This window comes from Salmo trutta, chromosome 18 (genome assembly GCF_901001165.1).
Source record: "Salmo trutta chromosome 18, fSalTru1.1, whole genome shotgun sequence".
Taxonomy (NCBI): Eukaryota; Metazoa; Chordata; class Actinopteri; order Salmoniformes; family Salmonidae; genus Salmo; species Salmo trutta.
The window spans coordinates 29,967,809-29,990,531 of record NC_042974.1 but is presented as its reverse complement, the minus strand read 5'-3'; the positions used below and the strand labels follow the sequence as shown (position 1 = coordinate 29,990,531).

The 22,723-nt window shown below is 41.8% G+C and overlaps 1 protein-coding gene across 1 annotated transcript; it reads left to right on the top strand.

The window, feature by feature from the left end:
• Nucleotides 1–236: 236 nt before the first annotated feature.
• LOC115153166 (neuroblast differentiation-associated protein AHNAK) lies at nt 237–22,478 on the top strand. Its single transcript, XM_029698287.1, has 5 exons — nt 237–414; nt 14,625–14,681; nt 15,340–15,463; nt 15,575–15,750; nt 17,482–22,478. The coding sequence occupies exons 2-5, from the start codon at nt 14,679–14,681 to the stop codon at nt 21,982–21,984; spliced, it is 4,806 nt and encodes a 1,601-aa protein (XP_029554147.1). The 5' UTR covers nt 237–414; nt 14,625–14,678; the 3' UTR covers nt 21,985–22,478.
• The last annotated feature ends 245 nt before the right edge of the window (nt 22,479–22,723 follow it).

Below are 22,723 nucleotides of genomic sequence, written 5' to 3'. Positions count from 1 at the left end.
ACAGAGAAGGGGAGAGTGCATTCATATGTTGATGGATGTAGATGCATGTTTTGCAATTATTGCAGGCCTCTGTTTCTTAAACCTTGGTTAAGGACGGGTGGTGTGTACCTCTCTCTCTCTTTCTAAATCTCAATTTCTCTCTCTCACTCTCTTGGCAGGTTTCAGCTGTCACCAGCCCTGTAAATGTGCATGACATGTCCCTCTCCCTGTGAAAAAGTTCATAGTGGGGGTTGGGGTGGCATTGGGGAGGCGTCTAGGTGCTGCCTAACCTGTTCTACAGCTCAGGTTGCGGTCAGAGAAAGCATTTAACACAATGTATTTAACACAGATCCTCTTAGGTTGACAGAACATCTAAGGTACAGAGGAGACAACATTGCCGGGGCTTTCAGAGGACGCATCTACGAGCATCACAAGGTGAGTCCTTCCCATCCTATGCCCCAATCTGAGCCCAGCACAGGCCCAGCATATATGTATACGAGCTATGCGGCCACATTATAAGGCTTTTGGTGCCATTAGAATAAGATATTTCGTGCTGATGGTACAATGGAAATTTGTATCATAATTTAGTGCTCTTGTTTTTGCTGTGTCAACTGGTAATAGAATGAACCTTATAAGTCCTGAGACCCCAGCCCTAAACAGTTACATTCATGAGTTTTATTGATAAAGGTGAATATCCAACTAGTCAGTGACAACTGTGTGGAGTTTGGCGTTTGTGACAGCAACCATCTGAGCTTATTACAGTATTATAGACACAATGTCCTTGGATTTCCTAGGATCTTCTATGTAGAACAACCTCTTACCTTCTAATGACTCTTGTGTAGCTTGTGAGCATTATATAGTTTGTGAGAGTCTCAGCTTTTCATAGAAAGCTTTTAATAGTTTGTAGCTCAAACCATACAGACGTTTTTATAAAAAGAACCGGGCCCCTCGTCTCACAAACATCACTCTACTCAGCCCCCGTTAAACACAGACTAATGGTTGGTACCAATGAACGCAGAATAAATAGAAAAATCTAATGGTACAACCCAAAAGTCTGTAGCTCATTGGGTTAACAATTAATTCTTTGTAACGCTAATACTAAAAATCCTCTTCTCCTGATAAACTATGTCCGATTCACTTCAGATTTTGTATTTCAACTCATAATTGCACATAAAAGAATATGCATACATTATAGAGTGCTTGCTTTGTTTTCCAACTGATCTTGTGTCCTTTCTGTCATCCTGTGAACCCCGTTCATTGCTGTTCGCAGCAATATTATTCTATTTTAAATGTCTTGCTATTCAGATTAAATAGTCCCTCATTTAATTTCCTTGAAATAAATATACATGAGAAAACATGTAGATATCTGAAAAGTAAATATCGACCTGTGTAACCTTAGAGCTTCATTTGAAGATGTGGCAAGGGAGGATGGTTGTTTTATATGTTGTGCTTTTAGTGTAGTTGTTTCGATCCATTTCGTTTCCTGAAGATACACCCATAATTGCTGTCTGGTTGTGGGTTTGTGAGTCATCGTCTGAGCAAATTTGTTGTGTTATCTGAACATTGTGAAATTATGGGGATTATATCGATGTGTAGGTGTAGGTAGTGGACGTAGGGGCATATTTCAGTAATGTATTTCAGCACATGGGTTATTGCTGTTAGATGGTTTCTATTGAACTTGGCATCACCCTTGCAAGGTATTTTGAAAAATAAGCTTTAATGCCCAGAACTGTAAATAAATCAATGAAGTGGATTTTGCTTGTGGGTTACTATTCATCAAACATATAGGGCTGGTTTCCCAGATCCAAATCAAATCAAAATCAAATCAAATTTATTTATATAGCCCTTCGTACATCAGCTGAAATCTCAAAGTGCTGTACAGAAACCCAGCCTAAAACCCCAAACAGCAAGCAATGCATGTGAAAGAAGCACGGTGGCTGGGAAAAACTCCCTAGGAAAAACTCCTGAGAAAGGCCAAAAACCTAGGAAGAAACCTAGAGAGGAACCAGGCTATGAGGGGTGGCCAGTCCTCTTCTGGCTGTGCCGGGTGGATATTATAACAGAACATAGTCAAGATGTTAAAATGTTCGTAAATGACCAGCATGGTCAAATAATAATAATCATAGTAATTGTCGAGGGTGCAACAAGCACGTCCGGTGAACAGGTCAGGGTTCCGTAGCCGCAGGCAGAACAGTTGAAACTGGAGCAGCAGCATGGCCAGGTGGACTGGGGACAGCAAGGAGTCATCATGCCAGGTAGTCCTAGGGCTCAGGTCCTCCGAGAGAAAGAAAGAAAGAAAGAGAGAATTAGAGAGAGCATATTTACATTCACACAGGACACCGGATAAGACAAGAGAATACTCCAGATGTAACAGACTGACCCTAGCCCCCCGACACATAAACTACTGCAGCATAAATACTGGAGGCTGAGACAGGAGGGATCAGAAGACACTGTGGCCCCATCCGATGATACCCCCGGACAGGGCCAAACAGGCAGGATATAACCCCACCCACTTTGCCAAAGCACAGCCCCCCACACCACTAGAGGGATATCTACAACCACCAACTTACCGTCCGAAGACAAGGCCGAGTATAGCCCACAAAGATGTCCGCCACGGCACAACCCAAGGGGGGGGCGCCAACCCAGACAGGAAGACCACGTCAGTGGCTCAACCTACTCAAGTGACGCACCCCTCCCATGGACGGCATGGAAGAACACCAGTAAGTCAGTGACTCAGCCCCTGTAAAAGGGTTAGAGGCAGAGAATCCCAGTGGGAAGAGGGGAACCGACAAGGCAGAGACAGCAAGGGCGGTTCGTTGCTCCAGCCTTTCCGTTCACCTTCACACTCCTGGGCCAGACTATACTTAATCATAGGACCTACTGAAGAGATAAGTCTTCAGTAAAGACTTAAAGGTTGAGACTGAGTCTGCGTCTCTCACATGGGTAGGCAGACCATTCCATAAAAATGGTGCTCTATAGGAGAAAGCCCTACCTCCAGCCGTTTGCTTAGAAATTCTAGGGACAATTAGGAGGCCTGCGTCTTGTGACCGTAGCGTACGTGTAGGTATGTACGGCAGGACCAAATCGGAAAGATAGGTAGGAGCAAGCCCATGTAATGCTTTGTAGGTTAGCAGTAAAACCTTGAAATCAGCCCTTGCCTTAACAGGAAGCCAGTGTAGGGAAGCTAGCACTGGAGTAATATGATCAAATTTTTTGGTTCTAGTCAGGATTCTAGCAGCCGTATTTAGCACTAACTGAAGTTTGTTTAGTGCTTTATCCGGGTAGCCGGAAAGTAGAGCATTGCAGTAGTCGAGCCTAGAAGTAACAAAAGCATGGATTAATTTTTCTGCGTCATTTTTGGACAGAAAGTTTCTGATTTTTGCAATGTTACGTAGATGGAAAAAAGCTGTCCTTGAAGCAGTCTTGATATGTTCTTCAAAAGAGAGATCAGGGTCCAGAGTAACGCCGAGGTCCTTCACAGTTTTATTTGAGACGACTGTACAACCATCCAGATTAATTGTCAGATTCAACAGAAGATCTCTTTGTTTCTTGGGACCTAGGACAAGCATCTCTGTTTTGTCCGAGTTTAAAAGTAGAAAATTTGCAGCCATCCACTTCCTTATGTCTGAAACACAGGCTTCTAGCGAGAGCAATTTTGGGGCTTCACCATGTTTCATTGAAATGTACAGCTGTGTGTCGTCCGCATAGCAGTGAAATTTAACATTATGTTTTCGAATGACATCCCCAAGAGGTAAAATATATAGTGAAAACAATAGTGGTCCTAGAACGGAACCTTGAGGAACACCGAAATTTACAATTGATTTGTCAGAGGACGAACCATTCACAGAGACAAACTGATATCTTTCCGACAGATAAGATCTAAACCAGGCCAGAACTTGTCCATGTAGACCAATTTGGGTTTCCAATCTCTCCAAAAGAATGTGGTGATCGATGGTATCAAAAGCGGCACTAAGATCTAGGAGCATGAGGACAGATGCAGAGCCTCGGTCTGACGTCATTAAAAGGTCATTTACCACCTTCACAAGTGCAGTCTCAGTGCTATGATGGGGTCTAAAACCAGACTGAAGCGTTTCGTATACATTGTTTGTCTTCAGGAAGGCAGTGAGTTGCTGCGCAACAACTTTTTCTAAAATTTTTGAGAGGAATGGAAGATTCGATATAGGCCGATAGTTTTTTATAATTTCTGGGTCAAGATTCGGCTTTTTCAAGAGAGGCTTTATTACTGCCACTTTTAGTGAGCTTGGTACACATCCGGTGGATAGAGAGCCGTTTATTATGTTCAACATAGGAGGGCCAAGCACAGGAAGCAGCTCTTTCAGTAGTTTAGTTGGAATAGGGTCCAGTATGCAGCTTGAGGGTTTGGAGGCCATGATTATTTTCATCATTGTGTCAAGAGATATAGTACTAAAACACTTTAGTATCTCCCTTGAGCCAAGGTCCTGGCAGAGTTGTGCAGACTCTGGACAATGAAGCCCTGGAGGAATACCCAGATTTAAAGAGGAGTCCGTAATTTGCTTTCTAATGATCATGATCTTTTCCTCAAAAAAGTTCATAAATTTATTACTGCTGAAGTGAAAGCCATCCTCCATTTGCGAATGCTGCTTTTTAGTTAGCTTTGCGACAGTGTCAAAAAGAAATTTCGGATTGTTCTTATTTTCCTCAATTAAGTTGGAAAAATAGGATGATCGTGCAGCAGTGAGGGCTCTTCGATACTGCACGGTACTGTCTTTCCAAGCTAGTCGGAAGACTTCCAGTTTAGTGTGGCGCCATTTCCGTTCCAATTTTCTGGAAGCTTGCTTCAGAGCTCGTGTATTTTCTGTATACCAGGGAGCTAGTTTCTTATGACAGATGTTTTTAATTTTTAGGGGTGCAACTGCATCTAGGGTATTGCGCAAGGTTGAATTGAGTTCCTCGGTTAGGTGGTTAACTGATTCTTGTCCTCTGACGTCCTTGGGTAGGCAGAGGGAGTCTGGAAGGGCATCAAGGAATCTTTGGGTTGTCTGAGAATTTATAGCACGACTTTTAATCTTCCTTGGTTGGGGTCTGAGCAGATTATTTGTTGCAATTGTAAACGCAATAAAATGGTGGTCCGATAATCCAGGATTATGAGGAAAAACATTAAGATCCACAACATTTATTCCATGGGACAAAACTAGGTCCAGAGTATGACTGTGGCAGTGAGTAGGTCCAGAAACATGTTGGACAAAACCCACTGAGTCGATGATGGCTCCGAAAGCCTTTTGGAGTGGGTCTGTGGACTTTTCCATGTGAATGTTAAAGTCACCAAAAATTAGAATATTATCTGCTATGACTACAAGATCCGATAGGAATTCAGGGAACTCAGTAAGGAACACTGCATATGGCCCAGGAGGCCTGTAAACAGTAGCTATAAAAAGTGATTGAGTAGGCTGCATAGATTTCATGACTAGAAGCTCAAAAGACGAAAACGTCATTGTTTTTTTTTTTGTAAATTGAAATTTGCTATCGTAAATGTTAGCAACACCTCCGCCTTTGCCGGATGCACGGGGGGTTTGGTCACTAGTGTAACCAGGGGGTGAGGCCTCATTTAACACATTTTAGATCCAGATTAAGCCTAGTCCTGGAATGAAATTTAGTCCATGACTATACTTAATCTGTCCGGGAAACCGGCCCATAGTGTCTTTTATAGTACCATTGTTACTTGATATCTGTTTGAGGTGTTGCTGTTGTATTACATTCTCCATAGTGGTCAGATGAGAATGAAGCCACCATACAATTATTATCAAATATGCAATATTATTTCCATCATTGTCTCACATCTCTTCTGCATTAGCATCGAACTGCCCCCGCGATATGCAACTTTTTAGGGAAGTTAGAAACCAATACACACAGGCAGTTAGAAACGCCAAGGCTAGCTTTTTCAAACAGAAATTTGCTTCGTGCAACTCCAACTCTAAAAAGTTCTGGGACATTGTAAAGTCCATGGAGAATAAGAACACCTCCTCCCAACTGCCCACTGCACTGAGGATAGGAAACTCTGTCACCACCGATAAGCCCACTATAATTGAGAATTTCAATAAGCATTTTTCTACGGCTGGCCATGCTTTCCACCTAACTACCCCTACTGCATTCAACAGCACTGCACCCCCCACAGCTACTCGCCCAAGCCTCCCCCATTTCTCCTTCTCCCAAATCCATTCAGCTGATGTTCTGAAAGAGCTGCAAAATCTGGACCCCTACAAATCAGCTGGGCTTGACAATCTGGACCCTTTCTTTCTAAAATTATCTGCCGAAATTATTGCAACCCCTATTACTAGCCTGTTCAACCTCTCTTTCGTGTCGTCTGAGATTCCCATAGATTGGAAAGCAGCTGCTGTCATCCCCCTCTTCAAAGGAGGTGACACTCTTGACCCAAATTGCTACAGACCTATATCCATCCTACCCTGCCTTTCTAAGGTCTTCGAAAGCCAAGTCAACAAACAGATTACCGACTATTTTGAATCCCACCGCACCCTCTCCGCTATGCAATCTGGTTTCAGAGCTGGTCATGGGTGCACCTCAGCCACGCTCAAGGTCCTAAACGACATCGTAACCGCCATCGATAAGAAACATTACTGTGCTGCCGTATTCATTGACCTGGCCAAAGCTTTTGACTCTGTTAATCACCACATCCTCATCGGCAGACTTAGTAGCCTTGGTTTCTCAAACGATTGCGTCGCCTGGTTCACCAACTACTTCTCTGACAGAGTTCAGTGTGTCAAATCGGAGGGCCTACTGTCTGGACCTCTGGCAGTCTCTATGGGGGTACCACAGGGTTCAATTCTTGGGCCAACTCTTTTCTCTGTATACATAAATGATGTCGCTCTTGCTGCTGGTGAATCTCTGATCCACCTCTACGCAGACGACACCATTCTGTATACTTCTGGCCCTTCTTTGGACACTGTGTTAACAACCCTCCAGACGAGCTTCAATGCCATTCAACTCTCCTTCCGTGGTCTCCAACTGCTCCTAAACACAAGTAAAACTAAATGCATGCTCTTCAACCGATCGCTGCCTGCACCTGCCCGCCCATCCAGCATAACTTCTCTGGACGGTTCTAACTTAGAATTTGTGGACAACTACAAATACCTAGGTGTCTGGTTAGACTGTAAACTCTCCTTCCAGACTCACATCAATCATCTCCAATCCAAAGTGAAATCTAGAATTGGCTTCCTATTTCGCAACAAAGCATCCTTCACTCATGCTGCCAAACATACCCTCGTAAAACTGACCATCCTACCAATCCTCGACTTCGGCGATGTCATTTACAAAATAGCCTTCAATACCCTACTCAACAAGCTGGATGCAGTCTATCACAGTGCCATCCGTTTTGTCACCAAAGCCCCATATACAACCCACCACTGCGACCTGTATGCTCTCGTTGGCTGGCCTTCACTTCATAATCGTCGCCAAACACATTGGCTCCAGGTCATCTACAAGACCCTGCTAGGTAAAGTCCCCCCTTATCTCCGCTCACTGGTCACCATAGCAGCACCCACCTGTAGCACGCGCTCCAGCAGGTATATCTCTCTGGTCACCCCTAAAGCCAACTCCTCCTTTGGTCGTCTCTCCTTCCAGTTCTCAGCTGCCAATGACTGGAACGAACTACAAAAATCTCTAAAACTGGAAACACTTATCTCCCTCACTAGCTTTAAGCACCAGCTGTCAGAGCAGCTCGCAGATCTCTGCACCTGTACATAGCCCATCTTTAATTGAGCCCAAACTACTACCTTTTCCCCTACTGTATTTATTTATTTTATTTATTTTGCTCCTTTGCACCATATTATTTATATTTTAACTTTCAACTTTCTTCAAACTACAAATCTACCTTTCCAGTGTTTTTCTTGCCATACTTTATTTACTCTGCCACCATGGCATTTTTTTTGCCTTTACCTCCATTATCTCACATCATTTGCTCACATTGTATATAGTCTTATTTTTTTCTACTGCATCATTGATTGTATGTTGTTTTACTCCATGTGTAACTCTGTGTTTTTGTATGTTGTCGAACTGCTTTGCTTTATCTTGGCCAGGTCGCAATTGTAAATGAGAACTTGTTCTCAACTTGCCTACCTGGTTAAATAAAGGTGAAATAAAAATAAATAAAATAAATAAAATAAATAGACCTCCCTTACATATGGAATGTGTTGCTTGTTGTGATATAAATCTACAATATGAATTACATACCAAGCCATTCATGTGGGATTCTTTCTGGCCTTTAAACGAAGCCACAATAATAAAGCCACAACTACCTACTTTCTTCAACTGTCTTACTTCTTCTTTTACCTCTAGTATTAGTCAGAGATTGAAAACAACCTTTTTCCTTTTCATGAAACAAAAAGAGACCAGTAAAAAGTTATAACTCAATTTTTGTGGCCTCAGGTTTTACATTTTCACAGAATGCATTTGTGCTAGTGGACAGGGGCAAATTAGTTATTTGGCAATTCTGGCAAATGCCCGAAGGGCTGGTACATTTTTTGGTTGGGTGAGCAGGTCGAAACTGACACACACAAAAATATTTGTTTTATATAAAAATAAAAAATGATAAAGGTGAATGGCTGGCGGCTTGCGGACCTGTTAAGATTTTGTATTTTGCATTTATTTTTGTGCAATTTCTTGGTTATACTAGACTTGCTTCGACTCTGTCATCAGTTAGACAGCCAAGATCATGCATCATAAAAAAGTAAAGGGTGCCTATAAAATAAAAAGAGCACATTCTACATTGAACAAAAATATAAAGGTAACTTGTAAACTGTTGGTTTCATGTTTCATGAGATGAAATAAAAGATCCCAGAAATGTTCCATATGCACATACATTTTGTGCATACATACATTTGTTTACATCCCTGTCAGTGAGCATTTCTCCTTTGCCAAGATAATCCATTGACCAGACAGATGTGGCATATCAAGAGCTGATTAACTTCTATGGGCTACGTGGGACGCTAGCGTCCCACCTGCGGGACACAGCCAGTGAAATATCAGGGCGGCAAATTCAAAACAACAAAATGTCATAATTCAACTTTCTCAAACATACAAGTATTTTATACCATTTTAAAGATACACTTCTCCTTGATGTAACCACATTGTCTGATTTCAAAAAGGCTTTACAGCGAAAGCAAAACATTAGATTATGTTAGGGGAGTACATAGACAAAAATGATCACACAGCCATTTTCTAAGCAAGGACATGTGTCAATAAAACCCAAAACACAGCTAAATGAAGCACTAACCTTTCACGATCTTCATCAGATGACACTCCTAGAACATTATGTTACACAATACATGTATGTTTTGTTTGATAAAGTTCATATTTATATCCAAAAACAGCATTTTACATTGCTGCGTGATGTTCAAAAAATGTATTCCCACCAAAACCCCCGGTGAATGTGCACATCAATTTACAAAAATACTCATCATAAACGTTGACAAAATATATAACAATTATTTAAAGAATTATAGATAGACTACTCCTGGATGCAACCGCTGTGTCAGATTTTAAAATAGCTTTACGGAGAAAGCACATTTTTCAATATTCTGAGTACATAGCTCGCCATCACAGCAAGCTATACAGACACCCGCCAAGTTTGGGGTCCCCTAAACTCAGAATTACTATTATAAATATGCTCTTACCTTTGCTGATCTTCGTCAGAATGCACTCCCAGGACTGCTACTTCCACAAGAAATGTTGTTTTTGTTCGAAGTAATCCATATTTATGTCCAATTACCTCCATTTTGTTCATGCGTACAGATCACTTATCCAAAGGCATAACGCGCGAGCGCGGTACCAGAGACGAAAAGTCAAAATGTTCCATTACCGTACTTAGAAGCATGTCAAACGCTGTTTAAAATCAATCTTTATGGTATTTTTTATGTAAAATTGCGATAATATTCCAACCGGACAATAGCATATTCATTCAAGAAGAAAAAGAAGGAACGGCGCGCTCACGGGACCGCGCATATCCAATCCCTTTGTCCCCAGGCAGTCCACTGATTGACTGAGCTCCTATTATCTGCCCAGTGACAGGAGAATGCTGAAAGAACTTTCTGAAGGCTGTTGACAGCCAATAGAAGCCTTAGAAAGTGCAACGTGACCCCACAGAAACTGTAGTTTCGATAGAGAATCAAAAGAAGAACTACAATTCTCAGACTTTCCACTTCCTGGTTGGATTTTTCTCAGGTTTTTGCCTGCCATATGAGTTCTGTTATACTCATAGACACCATTCAAACAGTTTTAGAAACTTCAGAGTGTTTTCTATCCAAATCTACTAATAATATGAATATTCTCGTTTCTGGGCAAGAGTAGTAACCAGTTTAATTTGGGTACGTTCTTTCATCCGGCCGTGAAAATACTGCCCCCTACACCCCAACAGGTTAAACAGCACAATCATTACACAGGTGCACCTTGTGCTGTGGACAATAACAGGCCACTCTAAAATGTGCAGTTGTGTCACACAACACAATGCCACAAATGTCACAAATTTTGACAGAGCATGCAATTGGCATGCTGACTGCAGGAATGTCCACCAGAGCTTTTGCCAGAGAATGTAATGTTCATTTCTCTACCATAAGCTGCCTCCAATGTCATTTTAGCGAATTTGGCAGTACGTCCAACCAGTCTCACAACCGCAGACCATGTGAATGACCATCATGTGGGCTAGTGGTTTGTTGATGTCAAAGTTGTGAACAGAATGCCCCATGGTGGCTGTGGGGTTATGGTATGGACAGGGATAAGCTACAGACAAAGAACACAATTGCATTTTATCGATGGCAATTCGAATGCACAGAGATAGCGTGAACAGATCCTGAGGCCCATTGTCGTGCCATTCACCCGCTGCCATCACCTCATTTTTCAGCATGATAATGCATGGCCCCATGTCACAAGGATCTGTACACAATTCCTGGAAGCTGAAAATGTCCCAGTTCTTCCATGGCCTGCATACTCACCAGACATATCACCCATTGAGGATGTTTGGGATGTTCTGGATCGATGTGTACGACAGCGTGTTCCAGTTCCCGCCAATATCCAGCAACTTCACACAGCCATTGAAGAGGAGTGGAACAACATTCCACAGGCCACAATCAACAGCCTGATCAACACTATGTGGAGGAGATGTGCTGTGCTGCATGAGGCAAATGGGTGTCACACCAGATACTGACTGGTTTTCTGATCCACACCTCTACCTTTTTTTAAAGGTATCTGTGACCAACAGATGCATAATCTGTATTCCCAGTCATGTGAAATCCATAGACTACGGCCTAATGAATTTATTTAAATTGACTGATTTCCTCATATGAACATTTAGCATTTTCATTTTGTTCAGTATACATTGTCACCTCACTCTAAACAAGGGGTTGGAACCGGTTCATGGAACAGAACCAAAAACCAGAAAAGAAAGGAATTTTTCAAGGAACAGAATCAGAACCGCAAACGAAAGTAATTTATACTGTTCTGGACCAGAACCATTATTTTAAAAGTGTGGGAACCGGTTAATAACGCTCTTTTACATTCCGGGCATTTGTTTCCAGTCCCACAAAAAACACAACAAAGCTCCTATGCAAAGCCCTCACTCTGAAAATTATTCCAGTGACTGCCTGCCAGCCAGCTGAAAATCTTTGCCAGTGTGTGCGCGTGTAGGCAACCTGCCCCTCCCCCTCCGAAGCATAGTTTAGTAACCTGCTGATGTTACAAGCGTGATTCAGAAATTTAGGGAGAGAGATTTTTCATTAGAGAAGAATGGATTAACCTTTTCAAAGCTGGTTAAGGATACTATAGTTATCACGTTTCACATTGGATTTATTAACAACAAAAAGGTAAGACATGTTTTTATTTAAATTCAGGTGCCGCTCTGCACACAGAACCTTGTTAGCTAGCTACATTTTTTACATTTTTTGTCATTTAGCAGACGCTCTTATCCAGAGCGACTTACAGTAGTGAATGCATACATTTCATACATTTATTTTTATTTTTTTATTTTCCCGTACTAGCTAGCTAGCCAGCGGGTCCAATATCAAGTCAACTCTCCGAAGTTCAAAGACATTCAAAGATCCTTCATAGAAGCAGCTCTTCCGTAGGTATAATTCTGTGGGCCGAATTCAGATAAAACATGTCATAACAACAAGATGCCCAGCACTTCAAGCCAAGCCTCTTCCTCCAACCTCTCTCGCTCTCTCCCCACCTGCAAAATTTCAGTCGCATCTCGCACCCTACACTCGTCTGTCCAATGCATGTAAATAGCTTGCGTGCTCCATAGCAAGCTGCTCTATCTGCACTTATTGGTGCAATAATTTACTGTCGAGCTAAATGTATGAGCTAAATCTCTGCATTCCTGCTTGGACGTGTTAGATGAAACAACTTATTCCTTGAATACCACAGTAGTTTATTCATTACACTTTAGAATAATTATGAAAGACTATGAAAGACTTTAAAAGATGATTACCCAAATCATGGACTAGTGCCACCAACTGTAAAAGATAATGACCATTGACACCAGGGGAAAATGTTAGTCTGGACTGTAATTAACACTCAGGGTAGGTGTTGATTCAAGGGAACACATACACTATATGAAAAAAGTATGTGGACACCGGCTCGTCGAACATCTTATTCCAAAATCATGGGCATTAATAGCTCTTCTAGGAAGGCTTTCCACTAGATGTTGGAACATTGCTATGAGGATTTGCTTACAATTTTAAGGGGTGTCCACATACTTGTGTATATATAGTGTATAACAGGTACTACTTTCCAATATAGCCTAAGTCGTTAGCTTGGCTTTTATGACGTCTGTTTGATAAGCCTTATAAGGCTTAAGCAGTTTTTACATATTGTGTTTTTACATATTGTTTCTTTTGAACATGAGCTGCTTAAAAAAGTTGAGGAGGGCCTCCCAAGTGGCTCAGTGGTCTAAGGCATTGCATCGCAGTGCTAGCTGTGCCACTAGAGATTCTGGGTTCGAGTGCAGGCTCTGTCGCAGCCGGCCGCAATGGGGAGGTGCACAATTGGCCCAGCGTCGTCCGGGTTAGGGGAGGGTTTGGCCAGCAGGGATATCCTTGTCCCATTGTGCACTAGCGATTCCTGTGGCGGGCTGGGCGCAGTGCACGCTGACACGGTTGATAGGTGCACGGTGTTTCCTCCGACACATTGGTGTGGCTGGCTTCTGGGTTAAGTGGGCATTGTGGCTTGGTTGGGTTGTGTTTCGGGGACGTATGGTTCTTGACCATCGCCTCTCCCGAGTCTGTACGTCTGTACGCCTCTCCCGAGTTGCAGTGATGAGATGAGACAAGACTGTAACTACCAATTGGATACCATGAAATTGGGGGGTAAAAGTAAAAAATATATTGTTTTGTACAAAGAAAATTTGAGGAGGAAGTCAGTCACTGGTACTGTCAATTGTTGAGAAACGCCGTACTGTACTGCCAATGTTATGTGTCAGCACTAATGCCTGTGTCCAAGTAGGGTGTGGGGATGGGATGTGTGTGTGTATGGCTGTGGATGAGTTGGCAGCGTGCACAGTGATGTTGGCTGGTGTGCATAAAATGCCTGGGCTGGATTCTTGTCCCAGTCCGCCCCTTCTGGTACAATAATGTAATGTTTTGAAGCCAATATCATGGCACTCATAATTCAGTTTACACCATTCCCTCTTTCTGACATGCTGCCCAAACCCTCAGTATCACAATGCAGGTGAACACGTTGACATTCATGAGAGTAGTGGGTGTGGCAGTATGTAGCTGTGGTAGTAAATATGGCATGTAAGCTATCGTGCATCTAAACCAACTTGTTTGGGAAACATTCCCCTGAGCATCCTGGCAGTGGCCATTCCTGGGGTTGCTAAGGCGTGAGGCTGTCTGTGTGTGGGTGTCGCTGTCACTCTCTCTGTCAATCAGCCAGCAGTAAATTAAAGGCAGAGAGCTTTGTCAAAAGCTTTAGAGTGGTTATCAAGTTAATTATTGTCATTATAACAATATTGATGATACCTTTCAACAGACATAGTCCAATGACTATTTTGGTTGGTTTTTACATGTTAAGTTATGCAACCTGGTCTCAGAGCATTTCATATTATTCTGTACGTAAATCACACTCCATTTGTGAAATGCTCAAGCATTCATCCCACTTCCTGCCTTATCTTGTGACGTAGCAAAAGTCTAGCAAAGACTGTTTAGGTGTAAGTCTGAGCAGAGATGCATTAACTGTGTGCAACTGTGTGCAACTGTGTTTGTGTGTGGATGTTTCACCCACCGAGCTGGAAGAGGATGTGGTTTTTCTCTGTTAGCTACACCTCACAAAAGTTTTCATTAACAGCTATATCACCACATACAGATATTATAATAATGTGAGGCAGTTTTGTAACTAGTAAATGCAATAGTTCCAAAGCTACCCTTCAATAAAAATAGTTAAAATATAAAGTTGAAATACATTTTTCATTTGGCCCCTACAAAATGATAGGGGAAAATCATCCTTAAGGATTTTTCAATGTACATTTTATTGTTGGGCAACATCAAACCCTGTAAGATTAAATGTCTTATTTTAGAGGGAGTTTTGCTTATACATTCACATTATAAACTGATAGTAAAGACAAACTGTACCTCACTTCTTGTTTGTTGTTGTTTTTACAGGTTATAGTGAGGACATTTTTCTTGATATGCCGCTGTAAATAAACTTCAGAAATCATGGTGAGTCAAATCATTTATAACAATCCCTGACATTTTATAACCTTTCATGCTTCCCATTAAAAAGACAATCTGAGATTGGTATATCCATTTTTGTACTTAAATAAATTATATATTCCATTGATTCATGAAGAATATAACTTATAAAAGCCTTGTGTGCTTAGGTCAACTGTCATAATCCATCAGAACCAAAAATAAGCTAATTTTACTTAATTGTTAGTAAACAATATCATTGTAAACAAACCCCGTATAGTCTCAAAATATATTTTAAACTATAATGTTTATATCATGGCTGGTCAGTCCTTGTAACCATAGCTCTATCTATGAATTTGAGAGTGATAACATTTCTCCAGCCCCATCCCTGAGGTTTTTACAATAACAATGGCAGGTGAACTCTTTGTTAATGCTTGAAAAGCAGATTGCCCCTTTAAAGAGCAGGAGCCAAGAGGGAGTCCGCTTGTTTTTACGAGAACAATCTATCCTGGGGTGTATTCACAGTGTAAAAAATCAGAGCCTAAAACCATACAGATAATTTGTTTTACCAGATTCTTAGGCCACTTTGGATGAATACTGCACACATGCTAATGTAACTGTTACAAACAGGTGCTGCTTCATGACAGTGACTACAATTGTTATTTCATTTTATTTGACATCTTACTAGAATGGGGAAAGTCAGCAAAGACGTTACTCCAAAAGCTTGGTCCTGGAGGATTCACAAAGAGGAGGAGTTGTCATCACTGGAATCACAGACCCTAGTGTCACTGATAAGATTGGCTTAAAAGAAGGTAAAATGTCACATACTAGTTAATTTATGATCAAAAACATTCAGAATTATAACATGCAAATCATAATAGATATTTATTAGTAAAACTTTTTTCTTCTCTCTACTCTTTTAGACAATGAGATTGTCGCTGTCACCATCAATCTGAACCACCTCAGTAAAGATGACAGGATGAAATTACTCAAGATCATGGAGCCTTACAATGACAACATGAGAGTTATGACAAAGCAGGATCTGAAAGCCAGCGTCAGTCTCGGCTCATTGGATGGTGGCCTCAAAGATCCTGAGGATGTAAGTGTCAGAATCAAATGTACTTCATGATTTATGCCAGCAGTCATTGCACTATGCTGACATAATAGTTCCAAGGTTCTTTTCAGTTTTGAAGAATTACAGTGCCTTCAGAAAGTATTCAGACCCGTTGACTTTTTCCACATTTTGTTACGTCACAGCCTTACTCTAAAATTGATTAGACATTTTTTCCGCTCATAGGTTTTTAGAAATGTTAGCTAATTTATGAAAAAGAAAAAACTGAAAAATGACATTTACATTAATTATTCAGACCCTTTACTCAGTACTTTGTTGAAGCACCTTTGGCAGCAATTACAGCCTTGAGTCTTCTTGGGTATAGCGCTACAAGCTTGGCACACATGTATTTGGGGAGTTTCTCCCATTCTTCTCTGCAGATTTTCTCAAGCTCGGTCAGGTTGAATGGGGAGCATCACCGCCCAGCTATTTTCAGGTCTCTCCAGAGATGCTCGATCAGGTTCAAGTCCGTGCTCTGGCTTGACCACTCAAGCACATTCGGAGACTTGTCCTGAAGCTACTCTTGCGTTGTCTTGGCTGTGTGCTTAGGGTTGTTGTCCTGTTGGAAGGTGAACCTTCACCCCAGTCTGAGGTCTTAAGCGCTCTGGAGCAGGTTTTCATCAAGGATCTCTCTGTACTTTGCTCCGTTCATCTTTACCTCGATCCTGACTAGTCTCCCAGGCCCTGCCGCTGAAAAAGATCCCACAGCATGATGCTGCCGCCACCATACTTCACCATAGGGATGGTGCCAGGTTTCCTCCAGATGTGACGCTTGGCATTCAGGCCAAATAGTTCAATCCTGGCTTCATCAGACCAGAGAATCTTGTTTCTTATGGTCTGAAAGTCTTTAGGTGCCTTTTGGCAAACTCCAAGCGGGATTTCATGTGTCTTTTACTGAGGAGTGGCTTCCGTCTGGCCACTCTACCAAAAAGGCCTGATTGGTGGAGTGCTGCAGAGATGGTTGTCCTTCTGGAAGTTCCCATCTCCACAGAAGAACTCTAGAACTCTGTCAGAGTGACCATCGGGTTCTTGGTCACTTCCCTGACCAAGGCCCTTCTCCCCCGATTGCTCAGTTTGGCTGGGCGGCCAGCTCTAGGAAGAGTCTTGGTGGTTCCAAACTTCTTCCATTTAAGAATGATGGAGGCCACTGTGTTCTTGGGGACCTTCAATGCTGCAGAAATCTGTTGGTACCCTTCTCCAGATCTGTGCCTCGACACAATCTTGTCTCGGCACTCTACGGACAATTTGACCTCATGTCTTGGTTTTTTCTCTGACATGCATTGTCAACTGTGGGACCTTATATAGACAGGTGTGTGCCTTTCCAAATCATGTCCCCTCAATTGAATTTACCACAGGTGGACTCCAATCAAGTTCTAGAAGCATCTCAAGGATGATCAATGGTAACAGGATGCACCCTAACCCTAACCCCTAACCCTCATTGCAAAGGGTCTGAATACTTATGTAAATAAGGTATTTATGTTGTTTTTTTTTTAACTGTTTTTGCTTTGTCGTTATCAGGTATTGTGTGTAGTTTGCTGAGGAATTTGTTTTATTTGATCCATTTTAGAACAAGGCTGTAACGTAACAAAATGTGGAAAAATTCAATGGTCTGAATACTTTCTGATGGTAATAAAATAATGTATTGTGGATCAATACCTTAATATTTGCCACTGAGTACCACATAGCACTATGCTTTATTTACTATTTATTTGTCTACAGATGCTCAAGGATACCTACAGCAGAATGCAGCAATCAGTTGAGGCACCAACTATCGAGGTCGATGGCCTCAGTGGACAATTAAATGCTGTAGGGGGGTTGAAGAGTGAAATAAATGGTCCCACTTTGAATGGGGAATTGCCCAATGTGACATTGGACACACCTGGAACTGATGGTGCTGCAAAGTTCACAATGCCCACCATTGGAATGTCTAGGCCTTTAATGAAAGGAGCAGATCTCGATGGCACCCTCAGATGCCTTGAAGACAGTCTATTAATACCAAAGCTCCGCACTCCAGATGCCTCACTTGACTTGGAGAAACCAGAGGTTAAGACGAATGGATTTAAGTACAAGGATCAGAAATTAAAAATGCCTCACTTCAATCTACCACACACAAAAGCCAAAGCACCAAAGGTACACGTGAACATATCAGGAGATTTAGAAGGCCCTGGTCTCAGTGGAGAGCTGGAGACACCAGACCTGAAGATTTCAGCCCCTGATGTGGAAATTAAATCCCCAAATGTAGATTTCAATAATCCAAATGCTGACCTGAAAGCTCCAGATGTTGACATAAAGGCTCCTTCAGGCAAATTCAAATGGCTAACTCAAACAAACCCCAAGTTTGGATTATCTGGAACAAAAGTGAAGGAACCTGACGTCGACATAGATGCTGGCCTGTCTGCAGCTGACGTGAATCTCTCCACTCTCAACATTGATGGAGAGATAAGTGCATCAGATGTAGATTTGAGTTCACCAAAAGCTGAGGTAGATATGCATGCTCCAGATATCAACATTGAGGCTCCCTCGAGTAAATTCAAATGGCCTCATTTAAAGAAACACAAATTTGGTCTTTATGGGCCTAAAGTCAAAGCCCCTGGTGTTAAGACAGACCTAGAGAAACCAACCGTTGATCTTTCTGCCTCAAAGATTGAGGGTGACATGAGCACCCCAAATTTAGAATTGAATTTACCCAAAGCAGAGCTGAGTTGCCCTGATGTTGACATTCATCCTCCCATTGGCAAATTTAAGTTCCCGACACTCAAAAAGCCTAAGTTCAGGCTCTCTAGACCAAAGATAAAAGCTCCAGATGTTGACGCAGATCTGAAGGTACCTGACCTCAGTCTCTCTGTCCCTGATGTTGATGCAGGTCTTGACACACCTGATTTGGACACCAATTTGTCAAATACAGATATCAAAGGCCCTGAAGTAGACCTTAACGCACCAGAAGTGGACATTGAGCCCCCTTCAGGGAAATTCAAATGGCTTACTCTAAAAAAGCCAACGTTTGGACACTCTGGACCCAAGGTTAAGGGACTCGAAGTAGACATAGATGCTGACCTGTCTGCACCTGACTTGAATCACTCCACTCCAAACACAGATGGAGAAATACACGCACCAGATGTAGATCTTAATTTACACAAAGCTGACCTCGATGCTCCAGATGTTGACATTGATGCTCCCTCTGGAAAATTCCAGTTGTTCAACCTAAAGAAGCCTCAATTTGGACTCCATGGTCCAAAGGTGAAGGAGACAGAAATGGATCTGGATGCTAATCTGACTGTACCTGACATGAGTCTCTCTACCCCTAACATTTACGGGGATATAAGTGCACCAGATGTCGATGTCAATTTACCCACAGCTGCCTTGAAAGGTCCAGATGTAGATCTTCAGGCACCAGAGGTCAACGTTGAGGCACCCTCTGGAAAACATAGATTTCCAACTTTTAAAATGCCCAAAGTTAACTGGTCTGGACATAAGGTGAAGGGACCAGACCTTGATGTTGATGCTGGTCTGAAGACACCAGATTTGGACCTATCAGCAATTGAAGGTGACGTCGCTGTTCCAGATCTCAATGTCAGTTTGCCTGAAGCTGACCTCAAAGGACCAGGTGTAGATGTAGACCTTGATGCACCCTCTGGAAAATTCAGGTTGCCAAAAATAAAATGGCCAAAAATGAGAAAAGTAAAAGGACCGGAACTTGATGTAGATGCTGATTTTAACACCCCAGAATTAGATGTTGATTTACCTGAAGCATATCTGAAAGGGCCTGACATTGACTTGAAAACAGCAGACCTCAACCTCTTAGCACCAGCAATTGAGGGAGACATTGCTGTTCCAGATCACAATGTGAGTTTGCCTGAAATTGACCTCAAAGTACAGGTTGTGGATATTCAAGCCTCAGATGTTGACCTTGATGCTCCCTCTGGAAAATTAAAGTTGCCTAAAATCAAACTGCCGAATTTGGGTTTAACAGGGCCAAGAGTTAAAGGATTAAACCTGGATGCTAATCTAAAGGCCCCAGAGTTGGATGTTTCTGTTCCTGATCTGGATGTCAATTTGCCAACAGCTTACCTCCAAGCTCCTGTAGTAGAGTTGAAAACACCAGACCTGGACCTTTCTGCCCCCCAAATTGAGGGAAGCATCGCTGCTCCAGATTTGAGTATCAGTTTCCCTGAAGCTGACATCAAAGGTCCAGAGGTAGATCTTCAAGCCCTAGATGTTGACTGTAATGCTCCCTCTGGAAAATTCAATTTGCCTAAAATCAAACTGCCAAATTTTGGTTTAACAGGGCCAAGAGTTAAAGGACCAAACCTGGATGCTAATCTAAAGGCCCCAGAGTTGGATGTCTCTGTTCCTGATGTGTATGTCAATTTGCCAACAGCTGACCGCCAAGCCTGTGTTATAGAGCTGAAAAGACCTGATCTTTCTACCCACAAAACTGAGGGAGCCATCACTGCTCCATGTCTTGATATTCATTTGTCTGAAGTAGACCTTAAAGCCCCTGATCTCAACATTGAGGTTCCAATAATTGAGCTTAAGACACAAGATTCAGACATATCAGTTCCAGAGGTCGATGTGAATTTACCAAAAGCAGATATTCAAGGGTCTGATCTAGACCCGAATGCACCAGACCTCAACCTCTCAGCTCCAAAAATTGAGGGAGACATTGCTGCTCCAGGTATCAATGTCAGTTTGCCTGAAGCTGACCAAAAAGCCACCAATGACCAGCTGCAAATATCAGAGCTGAACCTTTCTACCCCAAAGGTTGAAGGAGATATCTCTGCTCCAGATTTAGATATCAGTTTTCCCAAAATTGACCTTGAAGGACTAGATGTAGATCTTCAAGCCCCAAATGTTTACCTTAATGTTGATGCTGATCCGAAGACAGCAGATTTAGACATCTCAGCTCTTGAGGTTGATGTGAATTTACCAAAAGTAGACCTTAAAGTTCATGATCTAGACCTGAAAACACCAGAGCTCAATCTTTCAGCCTACAAACTTGAGGGTGAAGTGAATGTACCAGAGATAGAAATCGACACACCCAAAGCTGACCTCAACGGATATGAAGTAGATCTAAAAGCTCCAGATATAGATACGGATGCCGCTTCAGGCAAATTCAAATTCTCTTATTTTAAGCACCCCACATTTGGTCTTTCAAATCATAAACTGGAGGAACCCAACCTTGACGTTGATGTACCTGACATAAATATTTTAGTTCCCACACTTGAGACTGGGCTTGTAGCCCCAAAGGTAGATGTACCTCAAGCAGACCAAAATCTATCTGCTCCTAATGTTGAAAGTGATATCAGTGCTCCAGATGTAAATCTAAGTTTACCAAAAGCTGACCTCTCCGGCCCTGAGGTGGAATTGAATGCTTCTGATCTTAATCTCTCTACCCCAGAGATTGGAGTAAGTGTCCCAGACATTGATCTGAGTGTGCAGGGAGACATTAAAAGCCCCGAGGTCGAGCTGAAAGCTCCAGATGTTGACATTGAGGCTCCCTCTGGAAAACTGCCTTATTTTAAGATGCCAAAGTTTGGTCTCTCAAGACCTAGAATAAAGGAAACAGAACTTGATGCCAGTGCAGATGTGAATGCGCCTGATGTGGAAGTTTCTGTCCCCAAAGTTGAGGGAGAGATTAGTACAACTGGACGGAGTCTCTTTTCTCCTGACGTTGAGGCCAGTGTTGACATACCAGATTTGGATGTCAATTTACCTGACATCAAAATAGATGACACTCACAAAAGTAAGTTAAAATGGCACTTAAAGTGGCCAAGGTTAAGATTCTCTGGCTCAAAAGATAAAGATTCTGACATGGACAATGAGGAAGAGCAGAGTGGGGATGAAACAGAGAGTGGTCAGGTAGAAGTACCCATGTTTACCTTTCACAGACTTCCACAGAACAACAAGATTGAGAGTGCGCTCAAAGATGCTGCCATTTTTGAGGCCATTGACACACCAAAGCTTGAAGGAGGCCTTGATACAGCTAGTACAGCGGTCAGTTTGTCTAAAGTGAATGTATCTTTGACTGAAGGAGGGAAAGAGACATCACCTTCAGGACCTATTAACATCATGGAGCGGTTGAAGTTGTTCAAAGCAAAAATCACCTCAGATGCATTAGACTCATCGGATGAAAACAACAGGATATCAATAAGCCTCTCCAATATGCTTGGTCTGAACATCACAGATCCCGATGCAGATTATTCCTGGTTTCCAGCCATGTGAACCTTAGACTTGGGATAAACCAACATGAATGCAACTATTTTGTAAATAAGCACCATTCCATTTGTGCATGACTTTACAGTTGACTCCATGTTGAGGATGTGATTTGTTTCTATGTAGAAAACATAAACATGTCATTCTTTTTTATGTAGATTTGTCTCAGATATCTGTTTGTATTCATCCACATGCTACATCTATATTTAAACAGTTGACATGAAAATCAAGGAAAATGTGCTCATTAGAACTATGTGTACTCAAACTTATTTAAATGATGGTACTATTTCCCAAATTCGGTTCACTTGGAAGTATACTCATTTTTACAAATGCCTCAGTATTGTATCTGTCACAATTCAGACCTATTTCACCCACAAAGGGGACACAATCTGTATGGAAGATGTCATCTTTACATTTTAAGCAAAAACAATAGTTGAAAAGTGAAATGTAATTAAACTATTCATGAGATATTTTTTACAATAAACTATTATATTAATATATCCATTATGTTTCTTTGTCATTTATTGATGATAGACTAGTAATTTATAATTGACTACAACCATATGATACTGTAGAATTAAATGACAGGCTTGAATTCTTCTGATTGGATATTCATCACTGAAATCTAGATAAATAAACATTTACCAAGTTATATAATCATATACACAGAAAGCTCAAACTCTCATGGGTAACTTCCAACAGAAATCCTTTTTTTCATCGCTGTATTTTCAATGATGACTTTTGAAAC